This window comes from Euprymna scolopes, chromosome 45 (assembly GCF_053919585.1).
Source record: "Euprymna scolopes isolate OS-2025 chromosome 45, ASM5391958v1, whole genome shotgun sequence".
Taxonomy (NCBI): Eukaryota; Metazoa; Mollusca; class Cephalopoda; order Sepiida; family Sepiolidae; genus Euprymna; species Euprymna scolopes.
Window position 1 is genome coordinate 61,248,616 of NC_136526.1, and position 17,526 is coordinate 61,266,141.

The 17,526-nt window shown below is 34.9% G+C and overlaps 1 protein-coding gene across 3 annotated transcripts in view; it reads right to left on the reverse strand.

The window, feature by feature from the left end:
• Positions 1 to 8,199: 8,199 nt before the first annotated feature.
• Positions 8,200 to 17,526, reverse strand: part of LOC145269814 (uncharacterized) — a 211,995-nt gene continuing 202,668 nt past the window's right edge. For 2 of the 3 annotated variants that reach the window (XM_080125527.1, XM_080125526.1), the window contains exons 2-3: positions 13,169 to 13,281; positions 8,200 to 11,041 (exon numbers count right to left, since the gene is read on the reverse strand). In XM_080125527.1, coding sequence (XP_079981653.1) covers positions 9,365 to 10,531 — 1,167 coding nt within the window. In that variant the 5' untranslated portion in view covers positions 10,532 to 11,041; positions 13,169 to 13,281 and the 3' untranslated portion in view covers positions 8,200 to 9,364. The remainder of the gene's footprint in view (positions 11,042 to 13,168; positions 13,282 to 17,526) is intronic. The other variant, XM_080125528.1, reaches the window with a different exon arrangement.

The following is a 17,526-nucleotide window of genomic DNA, read 5'->3' on the forward strand; positions in this document are numbered from 1 at the left end:
TAGGTTGCCATAAAGTTGCTGCTTCGTGGGATGATTTTGCCAAGATATATTTAACATTGTTCTTAGCATACGGGTATATGTGCCGTCTAGTTTTCTTTCCAATCTTTTGGTGAGTGTCCAGGTTGTAGCACCGTAAACAAGGACAGACTCTACCACTGCCCTGAAGAACTACCTTTTCAGTTTGTCAGCCAGTCCCGAAGTCCATACTGAATGTAACCCATCCAATGCCATCCAGGCTTTTGAGATGCGAATTCCGTGGAAACTATGTTGCTGCCCAGATATGTAAACTCAGCGACTTCTTTCAATGTTGATCCAACCAAAGTCCTGATATCTCCTTTCACATTGAAAGTCATAAACTTTGTCTTATCTGCATTTATGTGGAGACCAATGTCATTTGCAGACTTTTCTAGCTTACGTAACAGTATTTGCACATCAGCAGTTTTGTTTGTGAACAAAGCAATATCGTCTGCGTAATCTGCATCAGTTATGTGTGCTGATTGATGATGTCTGTTTCTAGATTCATTCAGGGTGAATCCTAGCATGTTGTGTATATCAACAGAGGGGCGAAGTACAAAGTCAAGACAGACAATGAAAAGAAAAGGGGATAGAGTATCTCCTTGTAGAACTCCAGTGCGCATGTCGAAAAATTCAGTGTCCCCATCTGGAGACCTGACCATTGTTCGAGTGTGCTCATATAGCATCATGATAACATTAATGCCTTAATTTGAAATGCCATATGCTTTTAATATGCTGTCCATTTTTCCTCTATGTACGGAATCAAATGCTTTGGAGAAATCTACAAAGATCATGACTGCCTCAATGTTTTTTGCTTTGACTCCCTCAATCAATTTCCTAACAGTAAGTATTTGACTAGTAGTAGAGCGATTCTTTCTGAATCCATTTTGGTTCTTCCTGATCACTTCTTCGATTTTTGGTTGGATGCGGTTGAGAAGCATGGCATTGTAGATTTTTGCTGCAATTGGAGTGAGTGTTATTCCTCTGTAGTTGCTTGGTATGCTTAGGTCACCCTTCTTGTGGATGGTAATTATGCATCCTTCCCTCCATATATTAATAATTTTTTGATTATATACAGAATTGTATGAATTAAGAAGTATGTCATTGAAACCACCTGTCTTCCATACTTCAGGAGGTATGTTATCTAAGCCTGCAGCTTTACGATTCTTGGTTTTCTTTAGTACATTTAGAAGTTCCCCCATTGTAAAATCACCCTTCTCAATATCAAGTTCCTGTACAACAATCGGCTGAATTGGTTGGTCTGTTACCTCTGGTTTGTTTCCGAGTAGCTTTTCAAAATGTGCTTTCCAATTCGAACATGCATTTTCCGGAGTGTTTAACTTTGACTTAGCTTTGGCAGGTCGTTTGCGCCAGATATTTCATTTACTACTTGCCAAGCCAGATAGGATTGTTTGTTATCTGCTGCATTCTAAACTAAAAAAATCATCTAGACAGCCCTACAACTGGTCAATGTTGTCACACGGCAATCAGATCAAACAGAGATTCATATTCGAACTGCGAAACAGATTTGATGCTTTACAAGCACAAGAGCAGGAACCAACTGCTAATACCACCTGGGAAAACTTCGTTAGATCACACCAAGAAGCAGCAAAGAAGTGTATACCTCTGAAGTCCAAGGTAAAGCGAAAAGTACCGTGGGGAAAAATGACAAAATAATATTAAAACGAGAAAAGTTAAAAAACATAATCAAAAAGCAACATAAATACCCCACTCGACAGAATACAAAATTAAGGACGCAGGCGCTTCAAGAGCTTAGTATGATGTACCTATCAGAACAACAGAAGTATGTTCAAGAACAAATAGATCGAATCCAGAATGCAGCAGACAACAAACAAATATTATAGATACTGAATAGAAAGTAAAGAAAAAAGATAGAAATATATGTTTAGAAAAAAATGTGAGGAATAAATAAAAAAAAACACACTATAATAAAAATAAAAATAATAACTTTAAAAAAATGCCGCAAAAATTTTATAATGTCAACATAATACAACATAATACGATTTATCAAAATATCCAAGAAACCAAGTGTAATCGATTAAGTCTTCAGTAAAGACCAGGAAACCCAGAATGATGATCCGAGGTGTAAAATATGAAACTTCATGTGAAACGAATTTGCATAATGTCTAAACAACAATGTAGCCAAAGGGAAGTATATCCTGGCGATTCGCTTCTAACTTCACCTTAAAGCCAACAAGCAATTTCCTCCCAAGTTTCCCTATGCGAACAGAAGCAACACTTGTGTGAAACTTACCCATCTGCATGTCTGCGATATCATAAAAAACTTAGACCCTCTTACGTGTGTGGGCCTGATCTCATCATTCTCATACTAATTAAGAAAGAGCTGAGCTAGATCCTGCAATTGCAATTTCTTAAACAAATGCCTTCCTGAAGATCGCTTTTTTACATGAGTGTCACCACTTATCAAGGCCCAGAGGCCACTCGAGGATAAGGGTTAATAGGTATACATTAGTCATTGTGATTTTAGCATAGTAAACAGTGGGAATTTTGTAACTTGGATTACTTAGGGAGGCGATTCAATTCGAACTTGTTCACATTGGACCTTTTCTTTTTTTTTTCATAGGTATCAACACATTATCATAAAAAAACTTAGACCCTCTAACGTGTGTGGGCCTGATATAATCATTCTCATACTAATTAAGAAAGAGCTGAGCTAGATCCTGCAATTGCAATTTCTTAAACAAATGCCTTCCTGAAGATCGCTTCCTAAATAGCTGGAAGAAATTCTCTGCAGTAGCAATGTACAAGAAATCTGATGAAATAACTGAATCTTCCCTTTGACCGTCAGTATTATGGATTAAGGCAATCTCGTTCGACTGCAAATATTTTAATGGTCATCTCTGAATGCAAATGCAATTCATTGGATGAGGTGGCCAAAGCCAGGATTGTAGCTGTTGATATATCCAATGCCTTTGACAACATCTGACATTACGGGCTTCTAATGAAAATTAAATTACACGCTATAACTGGACGAGCATAAAAATAATTAGATAGTTCTTATACAAGAGGATTATCCAGGTTGTTATTAATTGTCGTTCATCCAAACAGCATAACATTAATGTGGGACTGTCTCAGGGGTGGATCGTTTCGTCACTATCATTCCTGACATTTATTAACGACCTCTCTAATAACATTATATCAAAGATGAGTCTATTTGCCAATGAGACCACACTCTATTGCAGGCATGCGATAAAAACGGATTTACACAAATCTTAGACAATGGAAGAATCCTTAGAGTACTACATCTAAACTGTAGTGGAGTTGTGCTGTAAATGGATAGTGACATTTAATACTAATAAAATTAAGCTGATTTCCTTTTACAATTACAAGAAGCCTCCTAACCACCGATATCCATGACTAAGACCCTTACTTTCTTCCAAATTTTCTGCTTGTAATTAACAGGAAATATGTACTGGAAGAAATACATTGAGGACATTGTGAAACCTGCCACAAAGTAGGTGGGTTCCCACTATTGTGCTAGAAGATTACCTGAGAGTATTTTGTCCCTTTACAAAGCCAACATTCACCCAAGCATAGAGCACTGTTTCAACATCTGGTTTGGGGAATTTACTGCTAGTCTCTTTTTCTTTGATATGTCAAAGAGTTTCAAAGTTTTCATATTTTGTATCAATAAATATTGAAATGTACAACACACTTCATATGAATAACAACTCTCACTAGTATTTTATATGTAGCTTAAAAGATTTTTAGGAGTTAATTAGGCAAATTATATGCAGACTGTGTTCTCCAATCTGTATTTTCATATTTTTGTATCAATAGATATTTAAATGTAATTGTTTAACCACTTCATAACAATTCTTGTCTTCATATTCATTAAATTATCCTACAAATACTTTGCCACATGGTTTTTACATATAATTTTCCTCTCTCCAGTTGACCATTTAAATATGTTGTAGTATTCCTTTCTTGTGGTCCATGGAACTTACTACCTTCAAGGAAAATAATTGTTATTGTCTGCTCTGCACCATTCCTCATACAACCCAGAATTGGCCATGCATACCAATGTGTTCTGCATTTTTTTGTATTTTTGTATCAATATTTAAATGTAATTGCTTTAGCACATACTTCACACCAAAGTGTGTCTTCATATGTAGCTTAGCATTAAATTATCCTACAAATACTTTGCCACATATTACAAAGCTATATGAAGTTAGGAATATAATTTTACTTTCACCAATCAAATATGTTCTAGTATTACTTTCTTGTTGTTTATAGGTCTTAATGCATTCAAGGAAAGTAATTGTTACTGTCTGCTCTGCACCATTCTTTATAAAGTCAATGTTGGCTATGTATACCCAGACGATCTTATTTAGGGACTGAATACTATGCGATTTTGAAGTCTACTTCAATGGAATAATATCCTCATGGCAGGTTGTCCTGACCAACCTTGTACAGAGAGACCTTATACACTTGTGGATATTGTCTAGTACGCTTTCAACTTCTCTTCTCCAATGTGTTTTCATATGTGTTTTTTAAAGTAGAATTTGTAGAAAATGAAGATCCACATAATTGTGACGCAATTAAAATTGCATATATTTAAATATTTTAATATAATGGGGGCGTAGAGAGATAATCTAGAATAATGTTGAGATAAATAAATCCTTGTGAGAATGTCTAGTTAGGACGTAAAAGAGGATCGCATGATGCAGGCATTATAACAACAAGGAGGAGGTCACGTCTGCAACGGTGGTCATAGTGGTAGAGGTCAGGGTGGAATTAACTTTTTACGATGAAGGGGAGAAGGCCTTAGCAGCCCTCTCGACGATATTGGGTGACGAATCAAGAGACAACCCGGCAGCCCAGAAAAATTCCTGGAGGGCTGAAAGACTGACTTGATTCTGGTTGATGTCACCAAGGGTCAACGACAAAGGGTTCGAATGATCTTGAGTGACATGTGGTCAAGATTAAATGAGAATTGTGGGAGAATACCTGCCACCTGGGAAACGAAAAATCGGAAATGGGATGACGTGTGATCCCATGACCCACCCGATATGAGACCAGAAGGAGAAATGAGTGCCCTACCTCGGGAATACCTTAATACAAGGGTAGAGATTTGTTCACTTATTTTAAAGTGAATATTCGTTGAGTTCTGTCGAGATCGAGTTAGCTTGATTTTTTTTACTTTAGTTACGTTACAATTTTAAATTGTGAAGGAAGAACTGCAATGATTGAATTGAGTTGGAAACAGCAGTTTTAAAAAAATGAGAATACTATTTTAAGCAGTTTGTGAACTTTGACAAAATATTTTAGCTGGATATCGGTTGTGTATTTATGTAGCGATGTTAAACGCTGTTGAGAATTTAAACTTTTGAAAGCTATGTTTTATTTATTCAAACGAGAAAATTTTGAAATATTTAATTTTGAGAGTTGAATTAATTTTTGAAGGAAAATTGTTTTTGTTACCTCATCTGGAAGGATTTCGCTTATTAAACTGAACAATTTTTAGTTGTGTTCAGTTGAGAATAATTAGAAGCATTCATTCCGGCGATTGAGCTGACTTTTGGAGGAATGTGAACTTTGCCTCAGTCAGGAAGGATTTCTTAAATTGCGAAATAAGGGCCAAGGAGGCCGCAAAAATTAATAAAAATAATCGGAAATAATTATTAGCATCACTGAGTGAAGTGTGGTACACTCAGTTGTGCACGAAAAGTGATTGATTATTTTTTAGATGGATTTTCCCATGTGAGTAAATCAGGTGCGTGATGTTCGCACCTGGAGATATTAATTGAAAAAAAAGGCAGAGTTTCTCATGCGATAACTAGGTGTTAACTGAGTCTCCTTAAAGGACAGAACCCGCGAGGTCGTTAAATATCACGCAGTTTAGGTAATTATTTTTTTTTGTAATTAGTTGAAAGGAATTACGGAGCATTTCAGTTGAATTTTGGGAGTAAGAAGTTTGTCGATCCTTGCTTGGTCTCATGGTGCATCTCTGGATATGGATCCATTTTGAACATGCCGCCTGGGAGGATGCTGGGAGCGTGGGGGTAGCTCCCTGTAGTTTAGTTTATTAATCGTCCATAAGGAGACAGATGTTGAAATTGAGGTCGTTGTCTGCACGAGCGTGTTTGCATCACACGGAGGGAAAAGAGTTATTATGAGAACGTGTTTTGAAATATCAAAAGGAATTCAATAATCTAGTATCTAGCTTCCTGTAGTTTTTATTATTTTGACTATCCATGAGGGTACGGAATGATTTTATTGAAACCGAATTAGCTGTTTAAACAGCCTGTGACAAAAAGATACTTGACTTTTTGTAAATAGTTGTGTACTGACAGACGGAATTTTCCTTGCTTTGTTTCGAGCGTGGGCGTGATCAAGCTACTGTATCTGTGGAGACCAAGAGAGATGGTCTGATAGCAGAGCGACGAGCGGTAGCTGGCAGAAGGAGGGAACTGTGTAATGCGACGTGGATAGAATCACGAATTGTTGACCCTCAGTGGCCTTGAACACCACGTTCACTCTGCTTGTGGTTAAAAAAATAGCATTGATGAGCGCTCTGCCTGGAGAACGGTTGCGGAGATCGGTGTCTGTCAGTCAAAGCTGCGTTAATGGATACAAAAGAGATAATTGTGGAGTAGAATAATATACCCGAATATTAAACTCTTGGAGTATAAAACATCAGTGTTTGTGTTTGAATTATCGAAGAGGTTTCGATAGATCGAGGAACTAAATATAAGGTCTATCAAGTTGTACACTAGTCACTGGACACACCCAAGTTAGGGTTGGTGGCCAGTTACAGAGTGGAGTCAGAATATATAGCATTTAATATGGCAAGAGATAGATTCATGCTGTTGAATCAGCGAGAGGCAGGAAAATGCCAAAATAATAGTCTTGGAATTTGCCGGTCACAGAGTCCGTTGTATGTCACTTGAGATCATGAGTTGTGTGTGTTGGGATTATTTCAGGGAGATGAGAGAGTGATAAATAGCGTCTGCAAGGTTGAAGATGCAAGTGAAGGTATTTTGCCACTGGCTATACGAGTAGCTGAAGGCACCTGGTTGGTATCCATGCAAAGGAAGTTGGAATTCTCCAAGGTATGCGGTAATACGGCTGCTGGGATAATCAAGGTAGGACCACCATTAACTATGGTGGAACTGGACAGGGGTTGTGAAGCCCGGGGAAAGGGTATAGGGTTACCTGTGTATTATCAGGTTGAGGAACAGTATTTGTTAAAAGCACCTGAGGTAGAGTGGGTGAATGACCAAGTGATTAACCTCACTGACCTCTGGGACCCCCTGATCCATCGTTCACCGCCACATACCCGACTTAGTCTACCAAAAGCTATGGGAGCAGTTAGACGAATAGATTTGAGTGAATTACAGGCCCGACTAAACGGTTTGGAGAGTACAGAAGCTAGGGATAGGCTTCATAAGATAATGGTTACAGGAGCAGGAGTGAGCACGCTAGTAATGATAATTGCGCTGTTGTTGGTGGTAGTAGGGTGTGTGAAGAGAGCAAAAATGAGAAGAGAGCAAGGTGATGAGCATCTCGAGGCTGATTGCATGGATGGCGAGAGAGATCCTGGTTCGAGACCGCCTGTGGTTCTGGAAGATGCGGCTGCTGGTGCTGACAAAAAGGAAGTGCAACCCAAGGACCTCTCTGATGCTGAAATCCAAGGGAACTGAAGACGACTTGAAGATCTTCTTTTCTTTTCTCTGTTTTACCTAAAATTCTTGCAGGGTGCTGAGCAGAGAAGCGTTGATAGAAAATCCCAATGATACCTTGAATGATCGTCTATTGAGGTGAGAAAAATCCCTCAGTGAAGAAAATCTTACAAGAGGCTTATGAAAGAAGACTTGAACTGCGAAATAAAAGGTGAAGTTCAACTACAACTGCTTAAGGTGAGAAATATTCCCTAGCTCAATAAAAAGCGGGTCCTTTGAGAATCTTGATTAGGGCTGCATACCCTTTATTACGAGACTGTGCTGTTGATAGCAGCGAAGTGAAAAAATCCCTTGAAAAAGAAAACTCTTGTAAATTGTGAGTAACACTCTGTAAAAGGTAAAAATTGAACTATGATTGAATTGATGAAAAGAAAATAGAAAAACGGGAATAACTGATACAAAAACCTGAAAAAAAGGACAAAACTTTTAACCAAGGGAAGTAACTCTTACGAGCTAATTGATGAGCTTAATGCATTTTATTGAATGACAAATTTTAAATGATGATTATCTTATCTTTGAATTATTAATGGGAATTGAACAAAAAAAGAAAATATAAACAAAGAAAAAAACTTGCATGTAAAAAAAATAAATTATATTAGCCCTTACTAACTTTGAACTTTTACGTTTTTATAATTTTACAGACTTTTTTTGAATTGACTTGTTATGAACTTTTTTTATGAAAAAAAAATCAAAGGGGGAGAATCCTGATTAAAGAGTGGATATGGGAGTGTTTATCTTTTGACGGGTAATTTGAGGATGGAGAGAGGGGTCTGTGAAAGAAAATCTGACGGCGAAATGTGAAAAGGGATGGAGTGGTGGGTGTATTAAGGAATTACTCCTACGAAGCAATATAGTATAATGGGGGCGAATGTGACGTAATCCTCTCATTGAGGAGCTTTAGAACTACGCTGAGATAGCTTATAATTCCCGGATGACGCCAGATAACCCGAGGATTTAAGATAGAGAAGATAAATATATTTTATTTCATGTCAAAATAGATATTGTTTGGAACCAGAGAAATATGTTTTGCAGTCAAGTTGATGACAGGAAATTTCACTTATAACATTGTCTGACCTTGGTGAACTCAAGGTCGGATGTCAGAAGTGACATCTGGCCTTGGATATCGTGAGACCCAGAATTCAAATTGTACCCACACAAAAACCTAAAGCTTTCCATTTCCACTCCATCCACATACCTTACTATAATACGACTGTCGTGCTAAAATTAGTCAGTTGGAGTTAGAGAAGAAGAGATTGCTTGTTGATTTCAGGGAGAACAGATCGTATAGAACCGCCGTTCCTGGAGAGGGGACCCCCTCCCCTCCTCATCCATCCGTCTGTTGTGGTCTGTGAATAGATTTGAGACTTAAAAAAAACTTACTACAAATTGAATGAATTTGTAAAAACAATTGTACATAATTTTTGCGAAATTAACACTGTAGATTAGACTACATGAGTTTGTCTTTCTTCCTGCCTGCTGCTTCGATATTCGCTTTCAGCATAACAGATTTCATGTAACAACCTCAGAGAAGACTAGATACACAAGCCGAGAAATTACAGATAAACAGAAGTCCTAACCGAAGTAGGGGTTACATCATTCACAAGGTTTTTCTCTATTTTATATTACTTTTCTGCAGTGTGTGTTTGCATGTGTCTCGTTACATGAATTTGTTGTGCAAATGCTTTACCACACACTTTACATGAATAAGGTTTCTCTCCAGTGTGTGTTCGCATGTGTACCATTGATGCAGTTTGTTTTGTAAATGCTTTACCACATACTTTACAAAAATAAGGTTTTTCTCCAGTGTGTGTTCGCATGTGTACTGTTGCATCAGTTTTTTGTGTAAATGCTTTACCACACACTTTGCAAAAATAAGGTTTATTACCAGTGTGTATTCGCATGTGTACTGTGGCATCAGTTTTTTGGGTAAATGCTTTGCCACATATTTCGCAAGAAAAAGGTTTCTCTCCAGTGTGTGTTCGCATGTGTGTAGTTGCATTGTTTTTTAATGCAAATGCTTTACCACACACTTCACAAGAATAAGGTTTCTCTCCAGTGTGTGTTCGCATGTGTTTCGTTACATTACTTTTACTTGCAAATGCTTTACCACACACTTCACAAGAAAAAGGTTTATCTCCAGTGTGTGTCCGCATGTGTTTCGTTACATTATTTTTAATTGCAAATGCTTTGCCACACACTTCACAAGAAAAAGGTTTATCTCCTGTGTGTGTTCGCATATGTAATTTTACAGCATCATTAGTTGCAAATTCTTTACCACAAACTTTACATGAATAAGGTTTTTCTCCAGTGTGTATTCTTTGCATGTGTACGATTGCATGAGTTTTCTGTGTAAATGTTTTACCACACACTTCACAAGAATGGGGTCTCTCTCCTGTGTGTGTTCGCATGTGTGTTGTTACGTTAATTTGATGGGAAAATGCTTTACCACACACTTTACAAGAAACAAATTTATCTTCAGTGTGTGTTCGCATTTGTGATTTTACAGCAAAATTAGTTGCAAATGCTTTAGCCCAAATTTTACATGGATGTTTTATGTCAGTGTGTGTTCTTCGCATGTGCATGATAGCATTACTTTTCTGTACAAATGTTTTTCCACACACCTCACAAGAATGAGGCTTCTCTCTAGTGTGAATTCGCATATGGTTGTTAGCATTGCGTTTGTTTGAAAATCTAGAGTCACAGATGTCACAATCAAAAGGGTTCTCTCCAGTGTGTGTTCTAATGGGTGATTTTAATTCAGCATTTGTTACAAATGTTTTATCACACATTTTACAAGAAGTTTTTTCTCTTTTGTTGTTCTATTTTACTTCAGTCAAAATAATCTCAGAAACCTAGTGGCCTACTACCTGCGACCAACACTGTAACTCTATATGAGATACACAGATATTCGAATGTTTCATTGAACTTATCTCCCAAACACTGAGTCAGTAAACATTTCATATGTTGTAGTATATCTTTCGTTTTGTACTCTTAATCTTACTCGATTTTATGCCAAGAATTTATCTTGCTCTTCCAATTTATTTTTATAGCAAAATGGTCATTTGCAAACATTTCAAAAGAATAAGCTTTTTCACTAGTGTTTATCTCTTCCTACTTCTTATTGAAAAGTGATTTTTCTCCAATGTGTATTCATCAACATATGTTCTCCAGTTTGTGTTTTATTTCTGCAAGTTGATTTATCTATATTTTTAATAGGAAAGCAGTGATAACCTTAGTTCAGAAGAATAATATAGTTTTTATGCTAATTATGAGTTTATTGTCCACTTCAACCTTTTAACCTGTGGAGAAAAAAAAATAAAACTATAAAAATTTTACATAAAAATAATTGATATGCAATAAATCAAACCCAAAACACATAATCTTCTTATATTATTAAGTGATTATTAATATTCAAAAAATTATAATCGAAAACATTCAATTGATTTTCTTGCTCATGAGACAAATATCTAAATAACATGTTCAGTATTGCATCTAAAGCCGGCAAGGTCATAATGAAAACCGATATCATAGGAAAAATGTAAAATCCTTCCCATTCTGGGCCAAAACTATAAATGTGTGTGCGGCATGCACATTTATAGTTTCGGCTCAGAATGGGAAGGACTTTATCCTATCCTGACCCACAGACTTTATTGCAGTGGGGACATGTGTGGGTGGTCGTCTGGGTAATGGAAGAGACGGAAGGAGCTCTTTTGGTAATAGATGTTTCCTTTCACTGCTTCCTTTTGTTTTCTATGGCTCTGTGGAGATCATTTTCTGAGTGAACCGTGCCTTCATGGACCATTTTGCTCTACATATCCCTCTGAAGAGCAGCAGCAGCATCTATCTATATATATATATATATATATATATATATATATATATATATATATAAAGCTGAACGTCTGTGTGGGTGTGTGTGTGTGTGTGGTCATGAATAGGCTCCTATATGATTGACTATTATAGAAAACTGATCACATATAATGATAGAAGATGTATCGAGACACAGGAATGGGTATGTTTGATCTGGCATAATGATGATTCAGTAAAATTGTGGGGTCTGAGTACGCGCCTGGTTCACAAAGTATGGAAATAAAAAATTTAAAAATGAAAAAAAATGAAAAACTTTTATCCAAAGATTCTAATCCACATAACATTCTGCTTGTTGCATCCTTAGTTAATCCGTACATTATGTTTTCAGTAATCAGATATAGTCAAAATAGATATAAGATAAATATATAGGTTGTTTTCAATCGACTGAGTGCATTTGTGAGTAAGGAACTTCTCAAAGAATCACATTGGTCACAATGTAAAAACCTAAAAATATGGGCTGCGTTTAGTGTTTCGTAGGGTTTCCTAGCTTAATGTCTATCACGAGAGCATGGTGTGAGGCAATGATCTCATCCTGTTTCAGAATATAATCATTTTGCTGAACAAACTATAAGGCCATCTTGAGGGAAGAAGGGCGTCTAGAGACACTGTCGTATTTCATGTTGGTAACTTGGTTTAAAGGGCGAGTTTCCTGCATCAGGTGTGCCCATGTTCTTTTGATGCCTGGGCATTTGCTTTGGGTCTTTTTCTGTGTTTATGTAAAGATGCATGTTACAATTCACAACTGGTAAGCAGAACGGAGTATTTGAATAATTTCTGCCAATGTTACATGCTTATGAGCAGTGATGAAAAATTCTCATATTTCGTTGGAATCAGTTGTGGCTTTGTCTGAAAGGCTAAGGAAGTGGCAACAATTTGGAACGACATGCTTTAAGATATTATATGATCATAAGGCATCTTATAGTTTTGCTAGCCGATAATCTAAAACTGATGAGACAAAAGGGCCAGGAGTTTGTGTCAAATTGATTAGAAGTCTTCAATGCATATTCCACTACATTACAGATCATCAAGTTTTTATAAATAGGTCACTAAGTACTCGGCACATCAGCTCCTTCAGATCTGTTTCTGATTCTGACAGGATCATCATGCCCCAGGTGTAGACACATATTCATATGAAAGGAGTTAAAATGTCACAATATTTCATTAACTTTTTTGCCAAGAGAAATTGATAAAAGGCGCCAGTGAGATCAGTTTTAATAATCCATAACTACTGGACAATTTTAGTAGAGTAAGTATGCCGCATGGAAGGTGCCAATAGGGATAGTCAGTTCAGATTTTCTGGAATTAAAACAATTTTTGTTTAATACAATAAAAAGACATAAATTATTCTTATGTCTAATTCTTATAAATGTATTTAAAACATTTAAATATTTGATTGTAGTTTTAACACCAAAAATATTCATAAATTCATAAAGTGTGTGGTGTTCAAATTCATTGACCTCACAAAAATTTACAATTCAAAAAGATTAAATTCAAACAATTTAAATAATCATTAAAGAAATCATGAAAATTAAATATTTTATAAATAAAATAATTACCTTTTATTTAAAAATGTTTGATTCTTAAACAGTATGTTTTCTTAAAAAGTGACGAACCTATGCTTATGAATAGCGACAATAGATATAGGAAGTTCAGATTTTTTGTAATAGGTCTGCAAAAAATAATAAATTAAATAATTTTGGTTTAAAACAATAAAAAGACATGAAACATTCTAATTTCTCATTGTTATGAATCCAAAACATTTAAATCTTTTTTATTTTTAACATTAGTGATGTTACAATTGGTCAAAAATTCACAAATGAAAAAAAACAATAACAATTCAAATAATCATTAAAAAATAAAGAAAACTAAAATCTTACAAATAAAAATAATTAACTGGTATTCAAAAACTATTTGGACATTAAGCAGTTTGTTGTCTTTAAAAGTTATAAAAATATGCTTGAACATTTGGACTACATGTATAAGCAGTTCAAATTCACTAGTAAATAAGTCTGTAAAATAATAAATCAAATAATTTTAATATGTGAAAAATTATGTTAAAAATGTATTCATAAAATGTCTAGTATAAAGATCTTATACAAATTAATAACTACAGTATTACTAAAAATATTCCATATAATTAAATTATTCTTAGAAAAAAAATGATCCAGGGTGTTGTTGCTGGCCATATATATAAACAACATGACATTAATGCAAGTGAACACCAAGTGTTGATCCTTGGATATTTATTTTTACATATTTTTTATAAAGAAAATCCTTGATGCAATTGAGTTTTATATGAATGTTTACAGGTTACTCCATATTCTATTCTCCACATGTGGGGAAAATAAATACACATATCCAAAATAAGGAGCGAATAATTAAAGGATAACCTCTAGTTTTTAGTGGAATTAGTTGATAAATGGATAAGATTTTTTACTACAAATATAGACAAGTTTCCTTTAAAAATAATGAGAAATAATAATGATCGCATGCTTTTTAGGAAGCTATACCATTGCTAATTGAACATGAAATGAAATCAATTAAACATGAAATGAAATCAATTGAACATGAAATGGAATGAATTAAACATGAAATGGAATGAATTAAGCAGGAAAAGAAATCAATTAAACATGAAATGGAATCAATTAAACATGAAATAAATTAAACATGAAATAGAATCAATTAAACATGAAATAGAATCAATTAAACATGAAATAGAATCAATTAAACATGAAATAGAATGAATTGAACATGAAATAGAATGAATTGAACATGAAATGGAATGAATTAAGCATGAAATGGAAGCAATTGAACATGAAATAAAATTAAACATGAAATGGAATCAATTAAACATGAAATAGAATCAATTAAACATGAAATAGAATCAATTAAACATGAAATAGAATGAATTGAACATGAAATAGAATGAATTGAACATGAAATGGAATGAATTAAGCATGAAATGGAAGCAATTGAACATGAAATAAAATTAAACATGAAATGGAATCAATTAAACATGAAATAAAATTAAACATGAAATGGAATCAGTTGAACATGAAATGGAAGCAATTGAACATGAAATAGAATCAATTAAACATGAAATAAAATCAATTAAACATGAAATAAAATCAGTTGAACATTAAATGGAAGCAATTAAACATGAAATGGCGTCAATTAAACATGAAATGGAATCAATTAAACATGAAATAAAATCAGTTGAACATGAAATAGAATCAATTGAACATGAAATGGAAGCAATTAAACATGAAATAAAATCAGTTGCACATGAAATGGAAGCAATTAAACATGAAATGGAATGAATTAAACATGAAATGGAATGAATTGAACATGAAATGGAATGAATTAAACATGAAATGGAATCAATTAAACATGAAATAAAATCAGTTGAACATGAAATAGAATCAATTGAACATGAAATGGAATCAATTAAACATGAAATAAAATCAGTTGAACATGAAATAGAATCAATTGGACATGAAATGGAAGCAATTAAACATGAAATGGAATGAATTGAACATGAAATGGAATGAATTGAACATGAAATGGAATGAATTAAGCATGAAATGGAATTAATTTGACATTTGCACGAAGTTTTGTGGTTCAAGTTCTCTTCAAATTTCCAGTGTGAAAACATCAGCAAAACAGTAAGCGATGAACTATTTATGTTAGAAGTTTAGGACAATTCAAAGCAAGATGGTTAGTTGTTATCATCATTAATTGTGTAGGTGACAGCTTCAAAGAATTAAAAAGTATGGAAGTGAAACAGCTGGTTTACACAAAGGAACCAGTGAATGCCAAGATATTCTTCATCATTTCCTTGGATTTATTCACAAGATGGTGATTTGCTGTTGACAAATTGCATTTGGCACAAATAAAGAAGATCAATAAAATTAACCTCAGTGAACTTGAGCAAGAAGATGGTTTTAGAATAATCAGTTGTTTGCAGTGATTAGATTAGTAGAAAAAGAAAACGCCGAATCTAAGGAAGAGGAGTAAAGAGGAGGTAGAAGCAGCTATGGAACATATTACCAATAAGTTATTAATAATTTATCCTCATGTCACTTAAAGAATAAAAATAAAAAATGAAGATGGAGACATCATTCCAATTTGTTTGAATATTCAGAAGATGTAATCAATTATGGCTTAGATGATGAAATATTATTCAGGCTTGATAGTATAGATAAAATTTGACAAGCAGTGTAGATTTAGGTAGAGTCATTCAACTGCAGGTATACTAATAGTCATGTCCTAAATGCACTGAATAAGGTAGAGGAAGATAGTGCAGAAGGCCTTGGTATATCCAAAGCTTTTGATGGAGTCTGGGAAGGTTTTCTCATGACAATTAACTTGTACAGTAACACTACTATTAATATAATCAGATTCTTCTTGGACAAGAAAAAAATCAGGTTGTCCATGGTAGTTGTATGTCTACATAACATGATATAAACGCAGGTGTACTTTAGTTGTTCGACCCTTAGACTTTTATTTTCCTGATATTCATTAGGACTTGATAAAATTGTGCCCGAGATTGATATATTTGTTGACGACATCATACTTTTTTTTAGACATGAGAGGAAAACTAATTTACATATATTTACACAATATACAAAAACCTTAGAAAATTACTACTAGTCTATGGTGGAATGAGATGATAACATTTATTGCTGCTAAGACTAAGCTTCTTTCCTTTAACAATTATAAGAAAGCTTTTACTCCTTTTGGAACAAATCCTTTAAAGAACATGAACTCCATTTATCATGCTAGAAAAATACCAACACTTGCCAGAATTTTGTATCTCTATAAATACACGATTGGCAAATCAATCTCAGCTGGCGCATCTACAAGAATCCTAACAAGAATTTCCAATCTAATAAATTGCATATAATATCAACCAAACTCCAGCCCTTATCCCATCGTCATATTGCATCCATGTGCCTGTTTTACAATTACTTTAATGAAAAATGTTCTGACGAACTCATAACACTTGTGCCCCTGGACATGAATATCCCAACATACCAAATATGCAGCAAAATCCTACTGTTGAGTGTATACATCCCTAGATGCCTTAAATGTTTTTTGTTGTTTTTATACAAAGGAGTCAACACTTATCAAGGCCCGGAGGCCACTGGATGATAAGGCTTAATGAGGTATGGTAGCCAATGGCAAAATATCATAGTAATCCTTAGTAAATTAAATGACTCATCAGAAAGTTGTTCACATTGGACTTGAAGACAACCATATTGTAGTCAGATGGAAAGCAGAAAAACAGACAAGCACTTGCTATGAAAATAATGATAAAGCAGAGACAGGTTCACACTGTCTCTTCTGTGGGGAAGAGATTGCAGAGAAGAGAAACGTGCATCTTCCACTACAAAGTTATTTTGAACTCTGTCAAGGCAGGATAAGTTCATTCTAGCAGCTCCTGAACAGATGTGGCAACTATATATCATCCTTGTTATTCAGTACAAGTAGGAGATGACTTGGGTTTTATACAGGTAAAGAATAGCATCAGCAGTGAGATATCTACTGGAGAGGTAGAATGACTTCACCATTTTCCAAGTAACCTTGGCAACAGATATCATGTATGTGTTTCCTCTCAGATCAGGTGTAAAGGTCAGACCTAGAAGCTTCTCAAAACATGGAGCCTCCTCAAGGAGAGAGCTTTTTATTTCAATTGATGCCAGATGGGGATCAGAGCGTTGATGATGTAAAGATAGAAGCTTTATTTTAGATGCATTAAAATTAACCAGCCACCCCTTTCTCCATTGCACCACATGTTCAAGATATGAACAGAGAAAATGAGAGAGAACTTGTCGTTTACGGCCTTTGAAGTGTCATCAGTAAAAATGCCTGCAAATTATCTGAGGATGATAAGGTCATTCTAGCAGCTCCT